General features: G+C 33.7%; 1 protein-coding gene across 3 annotated transcripts; it reads left to right on the forward strand.

Moving 5' to 3' along the window:
• Positions 1–8701: 8701 nt before the first annotated feature.
• On the forward strand, positions 8702–22904 carry tor4ab (torsin family 4, member Ab). 3 transcript variants are annotated; one of them, XM_051110573.1, is made up of 4 exons: positions 8702–8843; positions 8940–8964; positions 17371–17724; positions 19557–22904. In XM_051110573.1, exons 3-4 carry the CDS (start codon positions 17383–17385, stop codon positions 20370–20372), a joined length of 1158 nt encoding a protein of 385 aa, XP_050966530.1. In that variant the 5' UTR covers positions 8702–8843; positions 8940–8964; positions 17371–17382; the 3' UTR covers positions 20373–22904. The 3 variants fall into 3 exon arrangements, with proteins under 3 accessions (XP_050966530.1, XP_050966531.1, XP_050966532.1); XM_051110574.1 differs by having other exon boundaries at positions 8943–8964; XM_051110575.1 differs by lacking the exons at positions 8702–8843; positions 8940–8964 and adding an exon at positions 12780–12893.
• The last annotated feature ends 1683 nt before the right edge of the window (positions 22905–24587 follow it).

Consider the following 24587-nt stretch of genomic DNA (forward strand, 5'->3'; position numbering starts at 1 on the left):
GTACACTTTGAGCTTCATTATTACTGCCACTGACTGCATCGGCGTCAAAAGGTCAAGCTGACTTTATAAACAACCAACAAACAACATGATGAACACATTTTTGAATGTTTCCGTCCTATGCAAATCAAAATGGCCCTCTCCATGAAGTCCACTGCTATATTTAACAGCTGAGAAGGATAGTGGTTACACAAAAGTAATGTGATGGCACCATAGTACTTATGTGGCACTGCTATGATACATGTACAAAACACTATGGCACCTTGTGTCTTTATTTTGTGTTCCTTACAGACAATAATCTGGTAGTTTTAGATGGTACTGTAAACATAACTCTTTGGTACATACTGGCTCTAAATTCTTCAAGGAGGCACTTATACAGTTGAGGTCAAAAGTTTACATCCCCCTTTCAGAATCTGCAAAATGTTAATTAGTTTACCAGAATAAGAGAGATCATACAAAATGCATGTTATTGTTTATATTGTTTATTTAGTTTATAAAGTTTACATACACTTGATTCTTAATACTGTGTTGTTACCTGAATGATCCACAGCTGAGTATTTTTTAGTGATAGTTGTTCATGATTCCCTTGTTTGTCCTGAACAGTTGAACTGCCTGCTGTTCTTCAGAAAAATCCTTCATGTCCCGCAAATTCTGTTTTTTTTTTTTTTGTTTTTTTTTGTTTAGTTTTTGTTTTTTAGCATTTTTGTGTATTTGCTTTCTAGCAACGACGGTATGATTTTGAGAACCATCTTTTCACACTGAGGACCAGTGAGGGACTCATATGCAACTATTACAGAAGGTTCACACACTAACTGATCCAGAAGGAAATACGATGCATTAAGAGCCGAATTTGAAGATCTGGGTAAATTTAACTTATTTTGTCTTCTGGGAAACATGTAAATATCTTCTGTAGCTTCTGAAGGGCAGTACTAAATGAAAAAATATGATATTTAGGCAAAATAAGAAAAAATGTACATATCTCCATTCTGTTAAAAAGTTTTCACCCCCTGGCTCTTAATGCATCGTATTTCCTTCTGTGCATCAGTGAGCGTTCAAACTTTCTGTAATAGTTGCATATGAGCCCCTCAGTTGTCCTCAGTGTGAAAAGATGGATCTCAAAATCATACAGTCATTGATGGAAAGGGTTCAAATACACAAAAGTGCAGAAAAGCAGTATTTTCTGAAGAACAGCAGGCAGTTTAACTGTTCAGGACAAACAAGGGACTCATGTACAACTATAAACAATAAACAATAAACAAAAAAATCACAGCTGTGGATCATTCAGGTAACAACACAGTATTAAGAATCAAGGGGGTGTAAACTTTTGAACGGGGTCATTTTTTTTTTTTTTTAAATTCAGATACTATTTTCTCTTGTGGACTATATGTAAACATCTTTTATGTAAAATATCTTATTCAGGTCAGTACTAAATAAACAATAACATGCATTTTGTATGATCTCTCTTATTTTGGTAAAATAACATTTAGCAGATTCTGAAAGGGGGGGTGTAAACTTTTGACCTCAACTGTAACTGTAAATTAACTTCACAAAATGTAAGATGGCAGGACTGTGGTGTGCACTAATAAGTATCAGTACTATGTCCAAAATATTTATGAGATTATAGATTTCATACAGCTGTAGATTATAAAAATGATAACATAGAGCAGATTGTGCTGTATGATGTTTTTACCACAGTAAAGAGGGGTTGTCTTGTTCTAAAAACCCTGTAGATGAGTGGTTCTCAACCTTTTTGACATGATATGTCTGCTGTAACTACTTTTTGTGATTCCAGAAATGTCAGGGGGAAATAAAATAGTTATTGAGAGAGAAAAAATAAAAATGTTTTATAAGTTTACATCTTTATTGTATATTTTTAGCAAATCAATTAAGATAACCACTTGAGAACCACTGCAAATCAGGTCAGACGCCATAATTGAAATTAACACAGATAAAAATAAGGCTATGAGGCTATGGCTTTACAGTACATACAATGGCACACACTGTATAAAGATCATAGATCCTGTCACTATCTCAACTCACAACTTTCAAAACTGAGTTTTTATATCCACCTTATTTTTCAATTTGTCTGGCTTCTGGTCTCAACCACATCCAGCTACTTTTAGCTGTACCAAACAGCTTGTTTTGGTGTCTTACCATGTTATTTTCAAGTATTACCTTAATTATGAACACACTGCTTTGTAGTGCAAAAAGTTTTACCGTTTACAGCACAATCTTATTCTTCTCCTTATTTCCCTATAGCAGCTAATGAACCGGAAGTCTCGCCCATCAGCTTACTTTCGTGTTAAAGAATAAGGTTTTTTTTCCGGTCCAATCCACTGAATGCACGACTTCTCCCTCACAACATTGTTTTCATCCACATTAAATTCAATATAGCACGAATTTAACTTAACTTCTTATATACTTAATTAAAATCCAATTTAATTAGCTTTATTTGCATGATAGAAGACTATACTGCCAAACTATTGTTTACATTTACATTAAAATAAATAATAAATAAATAATCAAAAAGAAGAAAAGGGCAAAACAGAATACACCTACTACATAATGATTTATTATGTATGTTTACTTTGTTGACGAAATATTTCTGTTTCTATTAGCACAGCTATTAAAGCACAGCTTTTTGTCTTATCTTACAAAGCGGTTACATTATCAAAGTTGCTCAGAGCTATGTAAAAACGATAATAAGACGACAAATATGTTTCCCACAGCGTCCACCAGATGGCGTCCTACCGCCAGAGTTCATTCACGGATGCACCCCGAACTTTAACTAGCCTTCGGTAATGAGCTGCCTACGCAATGGAAAAGTACCAGAGCTTGTGAAGCGCCCCCTCTGACTCCCTTGCCTTGTATGGCTGACAAAACCAAACAAACCAGTACTCAACAAACTCCTGAAACCTCAGAAATGGGGAAATTATTTTCTGTGTAACTTAAGGGACTTAAGATAAGAGGATGTGAGGAAAAAAATGAAGGAAGTATTATGTTGCACGTAACGAGTTGGACTTTTTCATCATTTTGAAATAAATATGACCCTGTGCTATAGACAATATCTAAAAATAGCACAGCAGAGTACAATGGCTCCATAAGGTCTCATTTGGTCACATTAGCTAATGCATTGGCATTAACATCGCGATGATCCACAAGCAAGTCTCTATTTTAACTTTATACCGTCATTACAACTAAAATACAAGTTCCAAAAGCATAACAACACTTCCTCCAATAAAAAAAAGCCCATCGCCTGTTGTCCTCTCACATCAAAATACACCAACATATTGAAAAAACTGTTTTTGCATGTAAACAGCACTTGATATGTGCATATATGCACTCCTGTTTCAGACAAGATTACTTTTTCCCTACAGAAAGCAATGTTATGGATAGAGGACTCTAGCTGGAAACGAGTTTAATGTTAAAACATCTTAATGATGAAGCTTTTCACTTCACACAATGTTGTAGTGTAAATTACTTGTGGATTATTGTGATGTTTTTATCAGCTCTCATTCTGACGGCACCCATTCACTGTTGGTGCCGATGCATTAAGAGCCAGGGGTGTTCAAACTTTTAAACAGAATGATGTGTACCTTTTTTTTTTTTTTTAATTTAGTACTGCCCTTCAGAAGCTACAGAAGATTCTTCCCAAAAACAAAATAAGTTTACCCTGATCTTCAAATTCCAAAAGTTTTCATACCCCAGCTCTTAATGCATTGTTTTTCCTTCTGGCACATCAGTGAGGATTTGAATCTTCTGTAATAGTTGCGTATGAGTCCCTCAGTTGTCCTCAGTGTGAAAAGATGGATCTCAAAATCATACAGTCATTGTTGGAAAGAGTTCAAAAATGCTGAAAAAAACAAAGAATTTGTGGGACCTGAAGGATTTTTCTGAGGAAGAGCGGGCAGTTGAACTGTTCAGGACAAACGAGGGACTCATGAACAACTATCACTAAACAAAAAAACAGCTGTGGATCATTTAGGTTACAACACAGTATTAAGAATCAAGCGTATGTAAACGTTTTTAAAAATTCAACTATTATTTTCTTTTGTGGACTACATGTTAACGTCTTTTATGTGAAATGTCTTATTCAAGTCAGTACTAAATCACAGAAATAACATGCAAGGTTTATGTAAACTTTTGACTTCAACTGTACATCTTCAATGGTCTGAGGCTGAGTTAATGTTTTTGCATTAAATGCATATTTTTATTTAACTAATGTTTTAAAATGAGACCTTACTGTAAAGTGTTACAGAAACACGGGGTCTTAAAATAAATGTAACAGTCTGGACTGATTATAAGGTACGCCGGTTGTTTCTGTGTGGATTTGAATTTGATATCCATAGACATTACAAGTTCTGGTCTAGAGATGGTTTAACTGTACAGTAGAGATGATTCTAATGTACTGTAGTAAAGTAAATGTTGGGTTAGATTGATCACCAGTGATTCTTCCAGCTGGTGATGTCATAATGCATCATCACTCTCTGTGACACATCACACATCTCTGTGACACATCACACATCTCTGCCCTTGTATTGTTGCAGCTAATGCTAATGTACGTCAGTTGATGTTTAAACCAGCACAAAGACTGAGCAGACCGGATTACAGCAGTCTGTTTTGTTACTGTTCGTGTTCTGCTTGTGAACTACAATGCACAATTGTGCTTTTGAACGTGTTACTGATGTAGAAAGAGATTTTAATGAAAGAATGTGGATGTGTGTGTGTGTTTACGAATGTCTGTCCGCTTCACTAAACTAGTGTGGGCTGGTAATGTGTGTCCTTCATGAGAACTGGCACAAGTTTTGTCTGTTCCTTGTCTTTGTTTTTGCAGAGGTCAGATTTGTTTTGCATGTTGAGTCTGTGTGTGTGTGTGTGTGTGTGTGTGTGTGTGTGTGTGCATGTGGACTTGTTTTTATATCCTTGTGGGGACCTAAACCTGAATACACACAGACTCATGGGGCCTAGTGTCACCATGGGGACCTAAATTGAGGTCCCCATGGGTACAAAAGCTTATAAATCATACAGAATGAGTTTTTTTTGAGAAAGTAAAAATGCTGAAAGTTTTCTGTAAGGGTTAGGTTTAGGGGCAGGGTTAGGGTAAGGGGATAGAAAATACAGTGTGGAGAGTATAAAAACCATTGCACCTATGGAGAGTCCCCACAAGGATAATAAACCAGACATGTGTGTGTGTGTGTGTGTGTGTGTGTGTGTGTACTATGTGAGAATGAGATTCATGGCACACTACATATAAAGCTTTTATAAATGTCTAAGTACTGTTAAATAATATTTACCACAGTTATTGCTGTCTTTATGTTTGCAAGTGTTTTCTGTTTTCCATAATTAAAAAAAACTTTCTTTGTTGAGAAACTGGTTTGTATTGATTATGTGTAAACCTCTTAGATAGCCTATAAAAGATAGCTCTACAATAAATTCTGAGACTGAGTAATAATATATGCTAAGTCAGTGTAATTTCAACCTTATTTAAAAATTCTGAATAATATCCAAATTTTGAGTACTAGGAAGTATATATTCAGTAAGATTATTTTTAAATAAATCTCTGTTATGCATTTATTTTATTAAAAAATACAATTTATTCCTGTGATGCAAAGCTGAATTTTCAGCATCATTGCTCCAGTCTTCAGTGTCACATGATCCTTCAGAAATTATTCTAATATGCTGATTTGATTTAGATCTGCTGAAAAAAAGGCACTGTTGTGCTTTCCAAAAAAAAAAAAAAAAAAAAAATGAATGAATGAAATGCATAAAAATGCCAAACAAAACAAGTTTTCTCCTGCCTTGCTAAATGTCTCCGCTCATTCAGTCAGATGAGCGTGTCACCCTTGTGCCAATATAGTTTATCATAATAAAACTACCAGCATTACTCACCATCACTCCCACATACAATGGGTTTTCCTGCTGGCTTCCTCCAAGTGGATAAGTAATCAGTCACCTTCCTATCTGAAGAGCAGGAAACTCTCTTTCACACACACACACACACACACACACAAGACGTTTAGATGTCCACATGAAAAGAAATTTACATTTCATTTCAATTTACAAGAAATTTGATTTTATGGTCATAGAAAGCACATTAAATGTAAGTAAAGTGTCTACTTTCAAGGTTTCAAATAAGTTGTTGGAGAATAAAATGTCAAAACTTGGTTGAAATAATGTTACATTGTCACTCAGTGTAACAATATGTAAAAATTCAAACAACATTCTTATTATGAACATTCTATTGTACATATTAAAATATATAAAAGAATAAGGGAGCACATTAAATTTGATTGTGTTAAATGAGTAAAAAATTCGTACTGACAAATAGGTAAAACCTAGTGGCAAATTTTAAAAATGTAGAATTACAACTAATTAGTATTTGGGGTGAAAGTAAGTCTTTTAATATGTCATAAATTGATTTTTTTGCTGTAAATATGACTGACAAGATAAACTGAATGACATTTTAGTGGGTGTCTTCTGTAAATTAGGGAAAAATGTATGCTTTTTTTATTTTTGCTCAGAAAAAAAAAACAAAAATTAAAATGCAATCAGAAAACAACAACAATTTAAAGCATAAATGAATCAAAATAACTGCAGTTTAATTCAGATTAATTGGAATGCACAATGAAAAAACATTACATATATATATAATTTAAACACCTCAAATATATTTATATATATTTATTATTAATAATATATATTTATAATAAAATATATAAATTATAACAATTTCCTAACATTAATAATAATTATTATTGTTGAAAAAAATACTATAAAAATGGAATTATAATTAGAATATACACTTGTAACAATACTTTAGTATTTTGGGTAACACTTTACAATAAGTTTCATTAGTTAACATGAACTAAGAATGAACAATGCTTCTACAGCATTTATTAATCTTAGTCAATGTTCAGCATTTACTAATGCATTATTAAAGGGGTCATTGGATGCCCATTTTCCACAAGTTGATATGATTCTTTAGGGTCTTAATGAAAAGTCTATAATATACTTTGGTTAAAAATTCTCAATGGTTGTGTAAAACAACACCCTTTTTACCTTGCCAAAATCAGCTCTGCAAAAATCATCTCATTCTGATGGATTGTTCCTTTAAATGCAAATGAGCTCTGCTTGCCCCGCCTCTCTCTTCTCTCTGTGGAGAGACCTGTTTACTTTAGCCGCAATTAGCGCATTTAGCCTCGAAACTTGCTAACTAGCACATTATTAGGAAAGGTGATTGCAGAGATTCATAAAAAACCCTTATACTCACTTCTGCTGTAGGTGAAGCTGGATCACGAATGATTTGCACGAACATAGACACATTAATGTAGATCAGGAGGCGCATTCCCTTCACAAACAAACGTAATCTACTGCATCTTCAGCGGCTCAGATGTCGGGAGTAAATGACGACCACTATGTTCGTTATTACATCCAGCAACACAACACCACAATGGCTCAATCGGAGATATTCTTGTCTAACTTACATCCCTGCTTCAGCATCGAAACAATGGAGGTTGGACTGTTACAGCTGATATGAGGTAAGACGCTCATGTCAATCAACTATCGTGGGAGCGGCGTCACACCGACAGGCATCTGAGAATGACTCGATTTGAAAAAGGGAATATTATTTTTACAGATTAATTAAAAACCACTGGATTTTAATCAGTATAGGTTAGATTTGTACATACACTGCCAACACACATTAATGTTTAAACAACATGTAAAAGTGAAGCATCCAGTGACCCCTTTAAATCACAAGCTGTGTTTGTTAACATTAGTTAATGCACTGTGAACTAACACGAACAACTGTATTTTTATTAACATTAACAAAGATTAATAAATAGTGTAATGTATTGTTCATTGTCCGTTCATGTTAGTTAATACATGAACAAATGACACCTTATTGTAAAGTGTTACCGTACGTTTCTGGGTTAAATTATAAAGTGTTTCTCTAACCATATTGCATAAAATATACAAAATTCGCAATAACGTCAGAACTGCATATCACAAAAGTGTACCACTGACAGTTTTTAATGCTGTCATGGAAAAATAAACTCAATGTCCACTTAAGATTGTGACTCAAGCGGTCGTTCAGTTTTGTGTATAAACAGACTTACAGATGATGAAACTCGAGGACATGAACTTTTAAAGGATAAATTTGTGGCCTGTGTCTGTCTGGACACTTGGACTTAGAATACCTACTGTTCATTATTTTGCTAGGAATCTTGTTCATCCAGCAAAATTACCCTAATTGAATAATTAGTGAATTAGACTGCAAATAATGCAAAATCCGCTTTCTGTTCCACCCACAGAGCAGTTATGTAAATGTAGACAATTTGCAAACAATGTAGAGATGCGTCAGTAAAGCAGAGATGGGTCATTCAGATCTATCTATCTATCTATCTGTCTATCTATCTATCTATCTATCTATCCCATCCATCCTGCAAATATTAATAATATGATGGTTAAGCTATTCCAGATTAATCTAAAGGGTGGTTTAAAACATGCACGGTTTTCTATATGATTTGCATTTGCACTTTTTCCATCTGAACATGCCACTGCGGTTTTACAATGACCCTGATACAGGCTACTCGTTTGTGGTTTGTTCCATATCATAGGAAGAGGAAAGGAAAGCAGAGAGCTTGAGGGTGGAGCTCAAACACAGAGATGAAGTGATGAAATATGAGTGAGCAGGTAGCCGAAAGGTGGACAGAACTGGTGTGTTTGGAAGAGGCAATCTCATCATCTATTTCACATCAGTCATAGTCATCAAAACCACCTTCTTAAGGAAAAGAACCAAAACTCAAGAAGGAGGAAGCAAGTAGATGCCTCAAGCGACTTTGAAGGTAACAGTCTGTTTTTCTTTCTCATCTTCTTGTTTTGCCGTGATCCTGATGTCTCTGTTGACTCATATTTCTTATCATTGCATGATATCATCACAGCAGATACCAGACTGATCTATGCAAGGTAAAGGCCCATAATATATTTCATATCTAGTCAGACAAGTTCAGGCAACTGTCAGTGTTGTAGACAAAAATAGAATCAAATGTTTTTTGGAATCTCCTTCATATTTACAGTTCTAGATCATTTGTTGTCTCTACACTTTTAAAAATAAAGGTTATGCCATAGAAAAACCATTCTGGTTGGTTCCTCAAAGAACCTTTCATTGAACAGTTCTTAAAAGAATAGTTTTTCTTAACGTGAAGAACATTTTAAAAATCTAAAGAACTTTTCCACTCTAAAGAACCTTGGATGAATGCACACTTTAAATTAAAACTAAAAAATAAAGATTCTTAATGGTCTTTTACGGTTCCATGAAGAACCTTCAACATTCAGAGAACATTTCTATTGTACAAAAGGTTCTTCATCATGGAAAAGTTCTTTAGATATTTACAATGTTATTTACACTAAGAAAAAACATTTTAAGAACTAATTACAGGAACAAAGAAATGCTTCTAATCTATATTTTTTACATGGATGTAAAAACCATGAACCATAATAAAGAAACTTTATTTTTATGAGCGTATATTCATATTTTATGTTACTGCTGGTCTGCAGCAGAACCATTTGCATGGTAAAGTTTGCATAACTGACCTCACAGAGCTGCATGCAAACAAACACCATTCTCCAACCATCTCTCCAAAGATGAAAAAATACGATCATGTTTTCATATATCCATTTACAATCAGTCTTCAGAGCGTTTAGACCAGAGGTCTCAAACTCAATTCCTGGAGGGCCGCAGCTCTGCAGTGTTTAGCTCCAGCCAGCTCCAACTCACACCTGCTTGGAAGTTTCTAGCAATCCTGAAGAACTTGATTAGCTGGATCAGGTGTGTTTGATTAGGGTTGGAGTTAAACTGTACAGAGCTGTGGCCCTTCAGGAACTGAGTTTGAGACCAGTGGTTTAGACACTTAAGTCACACTTAAAATGGTCTGAATGTCATTGCATTGAATGACAAGGCATTTATATAAGAGGTCATCGGATGCCCATTTTCCACAAGCTGATATGATTCTTTAATGAAAGGTCTATAACATATTTTGGCTAAAATTTCCCAGTGGTAATGTAAAAAACACTTTTTACTGACAAAATCAGCGCTGTTCAGAGTGAGCCATTCTATTGCATGTTCTTTTAAATGCTAATGAGCTCTGCTCACCCCGCCCCTCTCTTCTGTGGAGTGACGAGCTGGTCTGTTTACATTGGCCGCATTTAGCCGCGAAATTTACTAACTAGCACATTATTAAGAAAGGCGATTTGCAAAGATGCATAAAAAACCTTACACTCACTTCTGCTGTAAGTGAAGCTGCATCACGAATGATTTGTGTGAACATAGATGCATTTGTGTAGATGGCCGGGCGCATTTCTTTCTAAAACGAAAATAAGGTTTATCCTCTAAAACTTTAGTGGCTCAGATGTTGTGAGTAAATAATGACTGCTACACTCTCAGAAAAAAGGTACAGTTCTGTCGCTGGCGCAGTACCCTAAGGTACAAAAGTGAAAAGGTACATCTTTGTACCTTACCTACCCCTAAACAGTACATATAAGTACCTTAAAGGTACTTTTTAGTACATTGAAAGTGCATATTGGTACCTTAAAGGAGAAGTCCCCTTCCAAAACAACAATTTACCAATAATGTACTCACCCCCTTGTCATCCAAGATGTTCATGTCTTTCTGTCTTCAGTCGTAAAGAAATTATGGTTTTTGAGGAAAGCATTTCAGGATTTTCTTCATATAATGGACTTCAATTGTGCCCCTGATTTTGAACGTCTGAAATGTAGTTTAAATGCAGCTTCAAATGGCTCTAAACGATCCCAGCCGAGGAAGAAGGGCGAAACGATCGATTTTTTTTTTCGAAAAATAAAAATTTGTATAACGTTACTTTTTAAGCACAAAAGCTCGTGTAGCACAGCTTCTGGCATGCGCGTTCATGTACTATTGAATCAGGTCGAAAGGTCCCAGTGTTTACGAAGACTAAGAAAGTGCAAGTCAAACGCTCTTTACAAACAAAAAGGTACAACGTGTCGGACGATTCTGAAGTTGTTAGAGAAAATAAGTTGGAGTTTTTCGCCATACTCTACCGTTTTTAGCCGTAGTACACATTCGATGTGTACTACAGGGCAGGGGGCAGCAGTGGCCTAATGGTTAGGGAGTCAGTAACCGAAAGGTTGCGGGTTCGAGTCCCAGGTCCGGCAGGGATTGAAGGTGGTGGGAGTGAATAACCAGCGCTCTCTCCACCCTCAATACCACGACTGAGGTGGGTCCCTTGAGCAAAGCACCAGTCCCCCAACTGCTCCCCGGGCGCCGCAGCGATAGCAATATGGCTGCCCACTGCTCCGGGGTGTGTGTTCATGGTGTGTGTGTGTTTGATCACTTCTCACTACTGTGTTAAATGCAGAGCACAAATTCCAAGTATGGGTCACCATACTTGGCCACATGTCACGTCCTTTCCTTTCTTTTTTCGATGAACTTAGACATGATTCGTAATAGTGATGGGAAGTTTGGATCATTTTACCGACTCTGACCTTTGAGTCTTTATTCGAGTCATTTTGTTAATTTTAGCAAAATCAGCGTCACGTCATAGCCCCATAAGATGAACGAACGACTCGAAAAACCCGAAGACTCGAAACCGGTGAACTAATTCCAGTACAGAACCTAATATGATGTTGCGCATGCACGACTGAACGAATCACTCCCCGAGACTTCAGGAGTCACATTAAAGATTCGTTCAAAATGAACGAATCATTCAAGAACGACCCGTGGACGCGTATCCGAGAGCCTGTGCTACACAAGCTTTTGTGCTTAAAAAGTATTAAAAAAAATATTTTTCGAAAGAAATGACAGATCGTTTCGCTAGATAAGACCCTTCTTCCTTGGCTGGGATCGTTTAGAGCCCTTTGAAGCTGCATTTAAACTACATTTCGGAAGTTCATACCTCCATACCGAACTCCCAGATAGCCATACAATGAAAATATAAATATAAAGTGTACACTATAAATCTGAAAACGTTTAGCTTTAATGTTTAATATAAATAAACAGTGCTCATAAATGTCTGTTGCGATAGTATTAAGTGAATTGAGTTAGGGTTTGGACTCGGAAACACTGTGTCGAAAACTTTTGTGAGAAATACATATATGCACATATATGTGCAGATATTGAGTAAATAGAAACTAGATTATTGTTTTCTGAAGAAAATGTGAGTGGTGTTTGCTCAGGCAAAATATGCAGCCATGATGCTGAAAATGCTGGAGGTAATTTCCATTGTTATGCGCTTACTAAGAGGCTCTGAGTAGATTCAGATGCTTAAAAAAGGCTTAAAATATGAAAATTATGAATGAATAATTAATTCAGTGTTGCTTTAAAATGCTATCATTGTTTTTACTAATATTTGTAATTAGTTTTTATTTTTATATTTTCTATTTTAATTGAGCAATTTTGTTGTTGTTTGTTTGTTTGTTTGTTTGTTTTTTCATTTTCAAAAGTATAAAAAAACTTGATTGTGGCATGATTGTGGCATGCCAGAAGGTGAGATCTACAGAAAATGGTCGAAGAAATGCAAATACATGTACATATAATGTGTATATATATAGAGAGAGAGAGAGATAGTATTAAGTGAAATGAGTTAGGGTTTGGACCCGGAAACAGCGTTTGTTGGTGAGTTCAATGGACGCATTACGTCATCACTTAACAAGCCCATTAGTACTTTAAAGGTACATATTTCTACCTTTTCACTTTGTACCCCAGCGACAGAACTGTACCTTTTTTTCTGACAGTGTATGATCATTATTACATCCAACAACAGAAGACCTCAATCGCTCAGTCGGAGACATTGTTGTCTTCCCCTACACCACAAGAGACACAGTGGCGGTCACAGTTACAGCTCTGTCAGGGCAGGTCTAAGGTAAGATAGTCATGTCAATCAACTATCATGGGAGCGGCCTTTGTCGGTGTGACATCACACTGACAAAAAGCTGAGAATTTCTTAATTTGAAAAAGGGGATATTTCTTTAAAAGATTACAAAAATACCACTGGGTTGATTTTTATCATAATAGGCCACACTGCCAACACACATTTATGTTCAAACAACATATAAAAGTGAGTTTTGCATCCGATGACCCCTTTAAATGAAGACACCACTGGGTAAAAGATATAATTATAAAAATTATAAGAGATACAAACTCCACAAACCCCAGTGTTGATCCAGAACACTTAAGAAGAGATGATGCCAACCCCACAGAGGTCTTCAGATGATACCAACCCTGAAACATCATACAGTACTACCGAATTCTGATACTAATTTATAGTGTTCTTTGTCTGTTTGATTACATCATTAATTGATCTTTACCACACATCTCTGCCATATGTACATCAAGCTACTACTACATATATTGTAAAAATGTCAGTTTGGTGTAAAGTTGCTTTGCGACGATATGTATCGTGAAAAGCGCTATACAAATAAATTTGAATTAAATTTGAATTAATTAATTAGATATCATCATACTTCCCAGGTTGTCTGATTACATTACAAAATTGCAGTATGTAAATATATATGTGTAAATATTGCATTAATATGCACCGATTTGCATAAAGTTCCAGAGCACAAATCTCAACAACGGATAAAGCCAGGTTCAAAATTCTTGTTTGAACATTTAAGTGGGATTTGGATAGTGCTTTTTATCACTCCATGAATTAGAAAATACTGTCAACAGCCAGAAAGAAAAATAAAAAAATAATTTTCACCTAGTTTTAGGAATAAAATTTATAAAATCAGGCAACAAACCCCTGTAAAAACTTAGAACTGCAAAGTTTATTGTGTGAGTAATTTTTTTTAGAAAACAGCCTTTAAAGATATGTTTTATAATTTAAGTACATAAAGTACATTAAACACTTAAAAGTACATGTGTAGGATTTATTTTAAAACAATTTCAGTCACAGCTTATTTTTAGGTCCAGTTGTCGCCATTAACAAACCATTAACTACGGCTTTTGCCGCAATAAGCTCCTACGTTGCTGCTTATTAATAGTTAGCAGGTAGTTGTTAAGTTCAGGTATTGGGTAGGATTAGGGATGAATAATAGCTTTATAAGTACAAATAAACAGCCAATATGGCATGCTAATAAGTAACTAATTAATAGTGAGACTTGCTCCCTATACTAAGTGTTACCGAAATTTCTAGTAAATTTTATCAAATATTTTAAAGTCTTGTAAAATCATTTTTTACACTGTAATTTTAATATCATCGTATGATTCACATCAACGTCCTGTTGTTCCTGTACAGCCATGCAAAGTAGTAAACTCATTACGCATTGCACACAAGCTTTTCTCTTTCTCTCTCTGCCCAGACTTGTGGTAGACAAGGAAATGCTCTTCAGATGATGTGCCTAGGAGAAAATACACAAAGTGCACTGTGTCGAAAACTTTAGTTAGAAATACGTGTGGACTTTCCCTGCATGTATATGTGCGGATATTGAGTAAATAGAAACTAGATTATTGTTTTCTGAAGAAAATGTGAGTTGTGTTTGCTCAGGCAAAATATGCAGCCATGATGCTGAAAATGCTGTACGTAATTTCCATTGCTATGCGCTTACTAAGAGGCTCTGAGTAGAATCAGATGCTTAAAAATGCTTAAAATATGAAAATATAAAAGAAAAAATTATAAAAGAATAATTAATTCATTGTTGCTTTAAAATGCTATTACTGTTTTTACTAATATTTGTAATTAGTTTTTATTTTTATATTTTATATTTTCATTGAGCAATTTTGTTGTTGTTGTTTGGTTGGTTGGTTGGTTTTTTCATTTTCAAAAGTATAAAAAAATATTTACAAAAGGTTTTGTTCATTTGTATTTTAGATTATTCATTTTAGTACTTGATTGTGGCATGATTGTGGCATGCCAGAAGGTGGGATCTACAGAAAATGGTCAAAGAAATGCAAATACATGTACATATAATGTGTATATATATATATATATATATATATATATATATACATACATACATACATACATATATATATATATATATATATATATATATATATATATACACTACCGTTCAAAAGTTTGGGGTCAGTACATTTTTATTGTTTCTTTTCTTTTTTTTTTTTTTTTTTTTTTTTTTTTTAATTAATACTTTTATTCACCAAGGATGTATTAAGTTAATAATTAAAAGTTTATTAAAAGTTAATAATAAATAATTTACATTGTTATAAAATATTTATATTTTGAATAAACACTGTACTTTTTAAACTTGATATTCATGAAAGAATCCTGAAAAAAAAAATCACAGGTTCCAAAAAATATTTGGCAGCAATAATAATAAATAATAATAAATCCGCATATTAGAATGATTTCTGAAGGATCATGTGACACTTAAGACTCGAGTAACAGCTGATAAAAATTCAGCTTTTCATCACAGGAATAAATTCTATTTTAAAGTATGTTAAAATAAAAAACATTATTTTATATTGTAAAAACATTTTGCAATATTACTGTTTTTTTTTTCTATATTTTTAATCAAATAAATGCAGCCTTGATGAGCATAAGAGACTTCTTTAAAGACTATTACAAGTCTTACTGACCCCAAACTTTTGAATGGTAGTGTATATATATATACACACACACATATATATATATAAATATATATATATATATATATTAGGGCTGTTAAATCGATTGAGATTAATCGCATCCTTTATTTATTTATTTATTTATTTAGGTCTGTCAAATTGATTAATTGGAATTAATCGCATCATTTATTTATTTATTTATTTATTTATTTATTTAGGGCGGTCAAAACAATTAATCGCGATTAATCACGATAAAAATAAAAGTTTGAGTTGTATACATAATTATTATGTATATATAAATACAAACACGTTCATGTATATATTTAAGAAATATTTACAATATATGTATTTATTATAATTTTTATATAATTTATATTATATATAAATAAAAATATTTTGTACATAACATATTTCTCTTAAATATATACATTGATTTGTGTGTATTTACATATACATAACAATTACACACAGTACACACACATATATTAGGAAAACATAAACTTTTATTATGTATGAAATTAATTGCAATTAATCGTTTGACAGCCCTCATTTATTTATTTATATTAGGGCTGTCAAATTGATTAATTGGGATTAATAACATCCTTTGTTTTGTATGTTTGTTTAGGGCTAACAAATAGATTAAATGCGATTAATCACATCATTTATTTATTTATTTAGAGCTGTCAAATCAATAAATTTTCATTTTTATTTCAGATTTAGAATTTCTCATTTTAGTACTTTAATTTAAATGAAGCAAAATATATAAAAATAAAAACTAAATTAATATATAATACATAAATACATGAAATCTATAAATTGGGTCTAAAAATAACAATGATATTTTATTTCAATTAATAAAATAAATTCAAATAAAATAAACGAATAAAAACGAATTGACAAATTCAGTTAAAATGACTACAGTTCAAACAAGTAAAAATAAAGCTAAATAGAGACATTTTTAAAAGAATTAATTAAATGACAAAAACCTATAACTAAATTACTTAAATTATGATTAAAAATTAAAAAATATAAAATAAAAGCTAATTCAAAATATTACTAAGTACTTTAATAGCATATACATTTGTATATAGTATATATTGTTTATATATATATGTAAACAAAATAGAACAAAATGTTTGCTTGTTTGGTTTTATTTGAGTTTAGTTTAGTTTCTTACCCTGATTTAGAGATATAGCAGAGCTTATCGCCGAGATCAGAAATAAAAGAACTAGTAAATACTGTCATGCTGCATTCTTTGGCTATTTCCCAGCACAAATAAAGATCTGTGTGATGCTCCTTTTAGCTCTGTTTACAAACACAAATGAGCATGTATTATATGTCTTTGTGGACTTATAACATTTGCTTAGTTACTAGATGCATGATTGGCAGCAAATTATAGACTGTATCAGAAATGTGCTTTTAATGTATGCATATATAATATTATCTTTCTCAATTACCTCAAAAAGCCCTGAAAAGTGGAATCCATTTATGGGCCATTATTTAAACTTTAAAAAAGCGATTAGATTGATTTAGCACTGTAATGCTCTTTGCTTTACACTTTTCTTTGCCTGCAGGTTCATGCTCTACATCCACCCTCTATACACACACATCTCTATTGTTGCCAAATCCAGCTCCTAATTACCTCTAATTATCAAGCATTTGCCAAGATGCAGCAAAATGTATGACTCTTTAAACCCAGTCACGCTACCTTCCATGACCTCTAGCAGACCTGCGTGACCATTGACGGGTTGTATGATATGTGTTATACTGTACGATTTTATGTAACATAGTCTTATGTTTGCTTCTCTCAGTATTTCAGGCCAATGGTGGGCTGTGAAGGGATTTCAATGGACGCTCAGGTGGAAAAGGATAGAGGAGATGAGGAGAAGGAAGGTGGGTCAAGCGTGTCTATCCTCTCCCCACAGCTGAAAGCCATGATGCGAATCAAGAAGAAGTACCTGAAGAGATCTAATTCGGTCAGGTCGAGCACTAACTCGGTTGTGTCTGATGGGAGTTTGCACCCTAAGAGTCCCCAGACCAGCAAGTCTAAGCGCAGGAAGTCCCGTGTGCTGTTCCCAAATGACACTTTGATATTCAAGCCAAAGAAAGAGCGAAGCGGAGTGAATCCTTTCCTGCTGCTCTTTATCGTGATTGTCTTTATTCAGGTAATTCTGCCTGCTGTTTTCCTTAAGTGACATTTCTGCACCAAAACTGAATAACTAATGATTGTCAAGTGTTAAATACTCTCCTCAACTACCCTAGGCTGGCAAAGCAGGTTATCACATCCTAATCTTAGGGTGACCATACACCTTCTGTTTGCCTGTGGCCTAAAATTACATTTTATACTAATGACTACAAAGTTGCCTGTTCAGTAGCATGCAGGCATTGTACATGCAAATACATGTACATATAATGTATTCAGACTGTAGAGAGACAAAGCCAAAAACAAAGCCATATAAATTTTGGGCTGTCAAATCAATTAACTGTGATTAATTGCATTGTATTTATTTATTTATTAATTAATTTAGGGCTGTTAAATCGATTAATTGCGATTAATTGCATCATTTATTTATTTATTTATTTAGGGCTGTCAAACCGATTAATTGCGATTAATTGCATCCTATTCATTTATATTAGGGCTGTCAAATTGATTAATTGTGATTAATCACATCCTTTATTTATTTATTTATTTAGAGCTATCAGATCGATTAACTGCGATTAATTGCATCGTATTTATTCATTTATATTGGGGCTATCAAAGTGATTAATTGTGATCAATCACATCCTTTATTTATTTAGGGCTGTCAAAACGATTAACTGCGATTAATTGCATTGAATTTATTTATTTATTTATTTACTTATTCATTTAGGGCTGTCAAATCGATTCGTTGCGATTAATCGTATAATTTATTTATTTATTTATTTATTTGGGGTTGTCAAATCAATTAATTGCATCTTATTCATTTACATTAGAGCTGTCAAATTGATTAATTGTGATTAATCACATCTACTTTAATTAGGGCTGTCAAATCAATTAACTGTGATTAATTGCATCGTATTTATTCATTTATATTAGGGCTGTCAAATTGATTAATTGCATCGTATTTATTCATTTATATTAGGGCTGTCAAATTGATTATTTGCAATTAAACATCCTTTATTTATTTAGGGCTGTCAAATCGATAAATTGCGATTAATCACATCGTTTATTTATTTATTTATGGCTGTCAAATCAATTAATAGCGATTAATCATGTCCAAAATAAAAGTTTAGAAATATAAAAATGTATATTATATAAAATGCATATATAAATGCACACACATACATGTATATATTTAAGAAATATTTATATGTACATAAATTCATATTATTATAATTTATATTATATATAAATATATATTACATATTTTTCAAAATATACATGTATGTATGTGTGTGTATATATATGCATATTAGACAGTACACACACATACGTAAACAAACTTTATTTTGGATGTGATTAATCAAGATTAATTGCAATTAATCTATATGACAGCCTTAGATTTCATACACAATCATAATTCAAAGTGCTTTACGTAAAAATAAAATAAAATAATAATAATCACAACAATGAAAGCAATAAATAAAAAATGTTAAAATAATTTTTACCAATTGATTTAAAATGAATTAAAACTGTGCTGTCAAAATAAAGTTTGGAGACATGTTATATGTGTGTACTGTGTGTATTTGCATGTATACATGCAGGTATATTGACAACTGACATATGGTCCACAAAGTTCTGTAATTGCTAAAACAATGTTTTTGAGGAAAAATCTAGCATTTAGCATCTAGCATGATTTCTTTCACAAGAAAGCTATAGGCGTTTCCATTACAGATTTGCACAAAATGTATTCCCGGAATGACAACGTTTCCATTAACTGATGTTATGCAACTAAAACTTATTTAATAATTGTATTACATGCATAGCTTTTTAAGACTCCTGTTCCTGTTCTTCCAGGTCTACAACGCCATTGAGAATCTGGACGACCACGTGTTGAAGTACGATCTCGAGAGTTTGGAGAGATCACTGCACAGTGAGGTGTTTGGCCAGCCGGAGGCGCTAGAGGAGCTCATGAACCATCTGAACGATTACCTGTCCACTTACGCCCACCAGCAACCCCTCGCCCTGTCTTTGCACGGGGCGTCCGGCGTTGGAAAGAGCCACCTGGGTCGCCTACTCACGCGCCACTTCCGCTCCGTGGTCGACGACAAGCTAGTGGTGCATTATTTATCCAAACACCACTGTCCCCTACAGGACGCAGCACAGCACTGTGCCTCCAAACTAGCTCAGCGTATATCAGAGGTAGTGACTCGAGCAGAGGAAGAGGAGCAGATTCCCTTCTTCATCCTGGACGAGGTGGAACTAATGCCACCTCTGCTGTTGGACATCCTTCAGGCGTTTCTTAAGTCAAATCAGACGAATGAGTTTCTGAACGTGGTTTATGTTTTCCTCAGCAGTCTGGGGCAAAGGGAGATCACAGCACACGTTCTTCAAAATGCCTCCACCGCCGGAGCACATGAACGCCTACGAGAGGCCCTGTCTCTTATACATCCTCTATGGACAGAGCCCGCGGTCGAGCTTATACCTCTTTCCCTGCTGGAGCGGGAACACGTCATACAATGCTTTCTAGAAGAAATGACCCTGGAAGGGTTTTACCCTGACCTCAGTCATGTAGAGAGACTGGCGGATGAACTGGCCTATCACACAGCGGCTGGAAAACAATACGCAAAAACTGGATGCAAACAAGTAGTGGGAAAAGTGAACCAGCTTTGAGAGAACTTTTGAAAATGTGCACATTTCAGTTACATACATTACACCAAAAGAAATAAATAATTTTATTCAGGAAGGATGCATTAAATTGATCAAAAATGATTTCTGTTTTAAGCAAATGCTGTTCTTTTGAACATTCTACCCTAGTGAAAAATAAATATACTAAAATGTATTTAAAATACATTTATTTCATGCTACAATTGCATTTACATATTATGTACTTAATAAAAATATCCTGCAATTGTACATTTAGTATACTATACTAAATCATTTAAAGTCTGCTAAATTCTAACAACTAATTTTGTTAATGCACTTTAGTGCGAAAATAGTGCTGCTAAAAATAGTCCAACTAAAAATATGCTTAATTATAATTGATTAACTATAGGTACACTTTAAATATTTTGCATTTAAAGATCAAGCAATCCTCATCAACAGTGACATTACAACATATTTTAGGCTTAATATTAATGTGCATTGGGCACAAGTAGTACTCCAAATAAAATTTAATTACAATTTTTATTTAGTAAGTCTCAAGCGATTTGTCAGCAGGGGCGATTGAGGGTATAATAACAAACATTATATACATATAAAAAATGTTTGACTAATAGGGGTGGTATACTATACTTATTGTAATATTCCACTGTATTGTATAGATAAGTATAACATTTGATTACTGAATAAGTCACGCCTTTCTGATCTCTTTTCTTAGCTGAAGTATGCAAACCTCTTTGCCACATGCACTAGAAACTATTGAAAGTTAAATTTTCAAATGAAAATGGCAACATGATCGTTTTATAAAGTGTGCGTTTATGTGCTTAATTTTCGCTGGAGGAAACAGCTGTGATGTGATGAGGGGTGAACACAGCGAAAACGTAGGCTACAGTAAATGGGGAACCGATTGCTCCTCCATGATATTTTATATACTGTATTTAAACTGCACAGATGCAGATATTTTAACAATCTATCGATAAACACAGACCGTGTCCTTTATTTTTCGCTCTGCGCCACCGCGTTCTGCGAACTGAAGAACGCGCTGAAAGAAAGACGAGGAGGAGCTGATCGAAGTCTGCTGCAATTTTCATATGAAATGTAAAGGGGACTGAGGCGATCACGAAGTCATGTACAGTTTATGGAGCTAATCGCAAAATTTTAGGGGGGCTGAGTAGTCAGTTGGTCTGAATGGCCTAGCGACGCCCATGTTTGTCAGTAAATATGTTAATGGACGAACTATACTTAGTATAAAATAAATGCATTTTAAAGGGGTGCTATTATGCTTTTTCACTTTTTAAACTTTAGTCAGTGTGTGGTGTGTATCTTTGGGAATAAAAAAAGATCTACAATGTTACAAATCTCAAAGTCCACTCCAAAAGGAGATATTTTGTTTTTGAAAAAATCCCTTTCCAAGAACTACAACAAATGGCTCCTTTGGACTACAACGTTTGTTTTCCATATGCAATGATGTCACAACATGGTCCATTACAATATCATTAAATTGATGATCTTTAAAATGATGGACAGTGATGATGTTCTTTGATAATATTAATGTTAGGCTGCTTTTAGCCTTATGCTGGAGCTGGTTTCTCACAAGTGTTTCTCTTCATCAGTCCAAAACAAGTCCAATAATGTGCATCCATCCATAATAAAAAGTGCCTCACACGGCTCCGTGAGGTCAATAAAGGCCTCCTTGAGTGAATCAATGTGTTTTTGTAAGAGAAATATCCATTATTTAAAACTTTAATCTAGCTTGCGCTAACAGTTGTACACAGAACTTGCTTCTTTGACAAGGAGCGTGGCAGTACTGAAACACCGTCTAAGCTGTTCGCCAAACGCAACGCAGTGGGACAGCAAACCAATAACAACACATTTCGTTTTTTGTAAGACGGGCCTTCATTAAACCCAGAACTAATTGAGCCTTTTGTAAGTAACGCCAGTTACTCTTTTCCCCATTTATTGACTGACAGTCTCCTGTCAGGAAATTGGGAGTAAACATGATGTTACTGTATTCTAGACTAAATGTGAACATGCATTAATTCATCTCACTCACAAAAAACAGATTCAGTATTCCTCAAAATGAATAAAAACTGTGAAATGCAAACTCAGAATACTCACTTTAAATTAGAATTAGAATTGTTTTATATTAAAAACAGATTTATAAAGTAACGCAAAAGTAACGTAATGTATTACTTTCCATAAAAAGTAATGTAATTAGTTACTTTTTCAGGGAGTAATGCAAAATTGTAATGCATTACTTTTAAAAGTAACTTTCCCCAACACTGGTTCTAGTACACTCCCAAAACAAAATCAAGACTTTGCAAAAGAGCATAATAGGACCCCTTTAAATCTATGTACAAAATCTTTTTTTGTCTAAGCACATTTTTAAATGTTTGTCATTATTATACTGTATTTATTATATTGTTGAATTTTGAATCTATGTGTGACATGTAATAGCCATAAAGCTGATAGGACAATAAATGACTGAACGACTGGAGTAATGGCTGTTGAAAATTTTGCTTTGCATCACAGGAATAAATTACATTTTTACACATATTTAGATAGAAAACAATTATTTTAAATTGTAATAAAATTACACAGCAGTAAACTCATGTTTAGCTGTTGCGGAAATTAAAAATTTGTGTCAAATATTGCTTTTTGTGTCTTGCATAATTCAAATTATGTGACTCTTTGTGATGTATTTCTCAAACAAATATAAAAAATATGTAAGGAATATTTCCGGCTGATTGGTTGAATGGAAGTATATTAAAAGAATGTTCAATACAAATATCGACAATATTTCTGTCAAAATTTTGATGGCCCTCAAAATCAGATAATTAGAGAATGATCAACAATGACAACATTAAGTTGCTATAAAAAGAGAAAATATTTGCTATGCTTAAGTTACAAGAAAATTAGGAAAAAAATAATTGCATGTATTCATGCAATGCAATTATAATGCAATTGATGCTTTCGTATAAAACGTCCTTGTGAACTGGCACTTCTTTTTCAGAAGATGAACTTCTGGTCACATGTTACAGATGCATTTCCTGTAGGCGGAGTTTGCTCAGTGTAAACAGTGTTTAAGTTATATTGTACAAAAGTTTCATGATTTAGCAGCTGTAGCAGATTTATGTCATCATGACAATGAAGATGGAGGATTGGATATACTGTACCTTCACAGAGACCAGGTCAGTAAGCCTTTCTATCACATTAGCCTTATGTTGTTTTGAAGCAGTGTGGATTTTAATGGTTAAATTGGAGCCAATTTACAGGGCTGTAAAAATGACTTTAGAAAGCTGGCAGCATCATAATGTTATTTTTACAAAGAGATTGGTAGGTTTTTTAGTAAAATCTGTTGACTTTAGCAATCTTTGTATTATTATGTGCCAATGGTGACAATTCAAATATGGCAAAAAGCTCTTTTTGTGTTTTTTGACTGAAGTTTGCAAGCCTGTAACTCAAGATGTATTAAAGATATCTTAATATCCTTCTAGATTCTGTTTTTTAACAATCTTTCCTTTTGGTATCTTCATTTTAATGTCCCTTAGTGATTCAGTCCCAGAGATATGGAGATCTCAATGCTGCTCCATGAGTAAAATGGTACAAATGGTTCACATTTTCAGTGGTCAAAAACCAAACGTGAGTCATGTTGCATACAGCTGGCACTTTTGTTCTTTTAAAGAGGAATATCTAAAGATCAAACAGTGTTGAATATAGAAATGTATCTTGTGGTTTTCTGTCAACACAACTGCATAAAACATACCTCATGTCTGAGTGTCATAAATATTCTTTATCCAAAGTTTGAATGTCTGTAACTCTGAAAGTGTTAAAGATATTTTAATATCCTTCAAGAATCTTGTTCTTCATCATTTTTCCTTTTAAAATCTTAATTTTCAAAACCTCATATAGTTTATTCCTATAGCAAATCAGCTCCGTGATCAAATTGTTGAATTTTACTAATTTTCAGTAATCAAAAACCAAATGATGTAAATATGTTTTATGCAGTTGAGTTGATATGGGAAAAAATGAAGTACATTTCTAGTTTTAACATTATTTGTTCTTTACATATTCCTCTTCAAAAGAAAAGAAGTATCAGCTGTATGTAAAATGACCCACATTTGGTTTTTGACCACTGAAAATGTGAACCATTTACCCACTTTACTCATGGAGCCACATTGAGATCTCCATATATCTGGGACTGAATGATTAAGGGCCTTTAAAATA

Source organism: Labeo rohita, chromosome 5 (assembly GCF_022985175.1).
Source record: "Labeo rohita strain BAU-BD-2019 chromosome 5, IGBB_LRoh.1.0, whole genome shotgun sequence".
NCBI classification, from domain to species: Eukaryota; Metazoa; Chordata; class Actinopteri; order Cypriniformes; family Cyprinidae; genus Labeo; species Labeo rohita.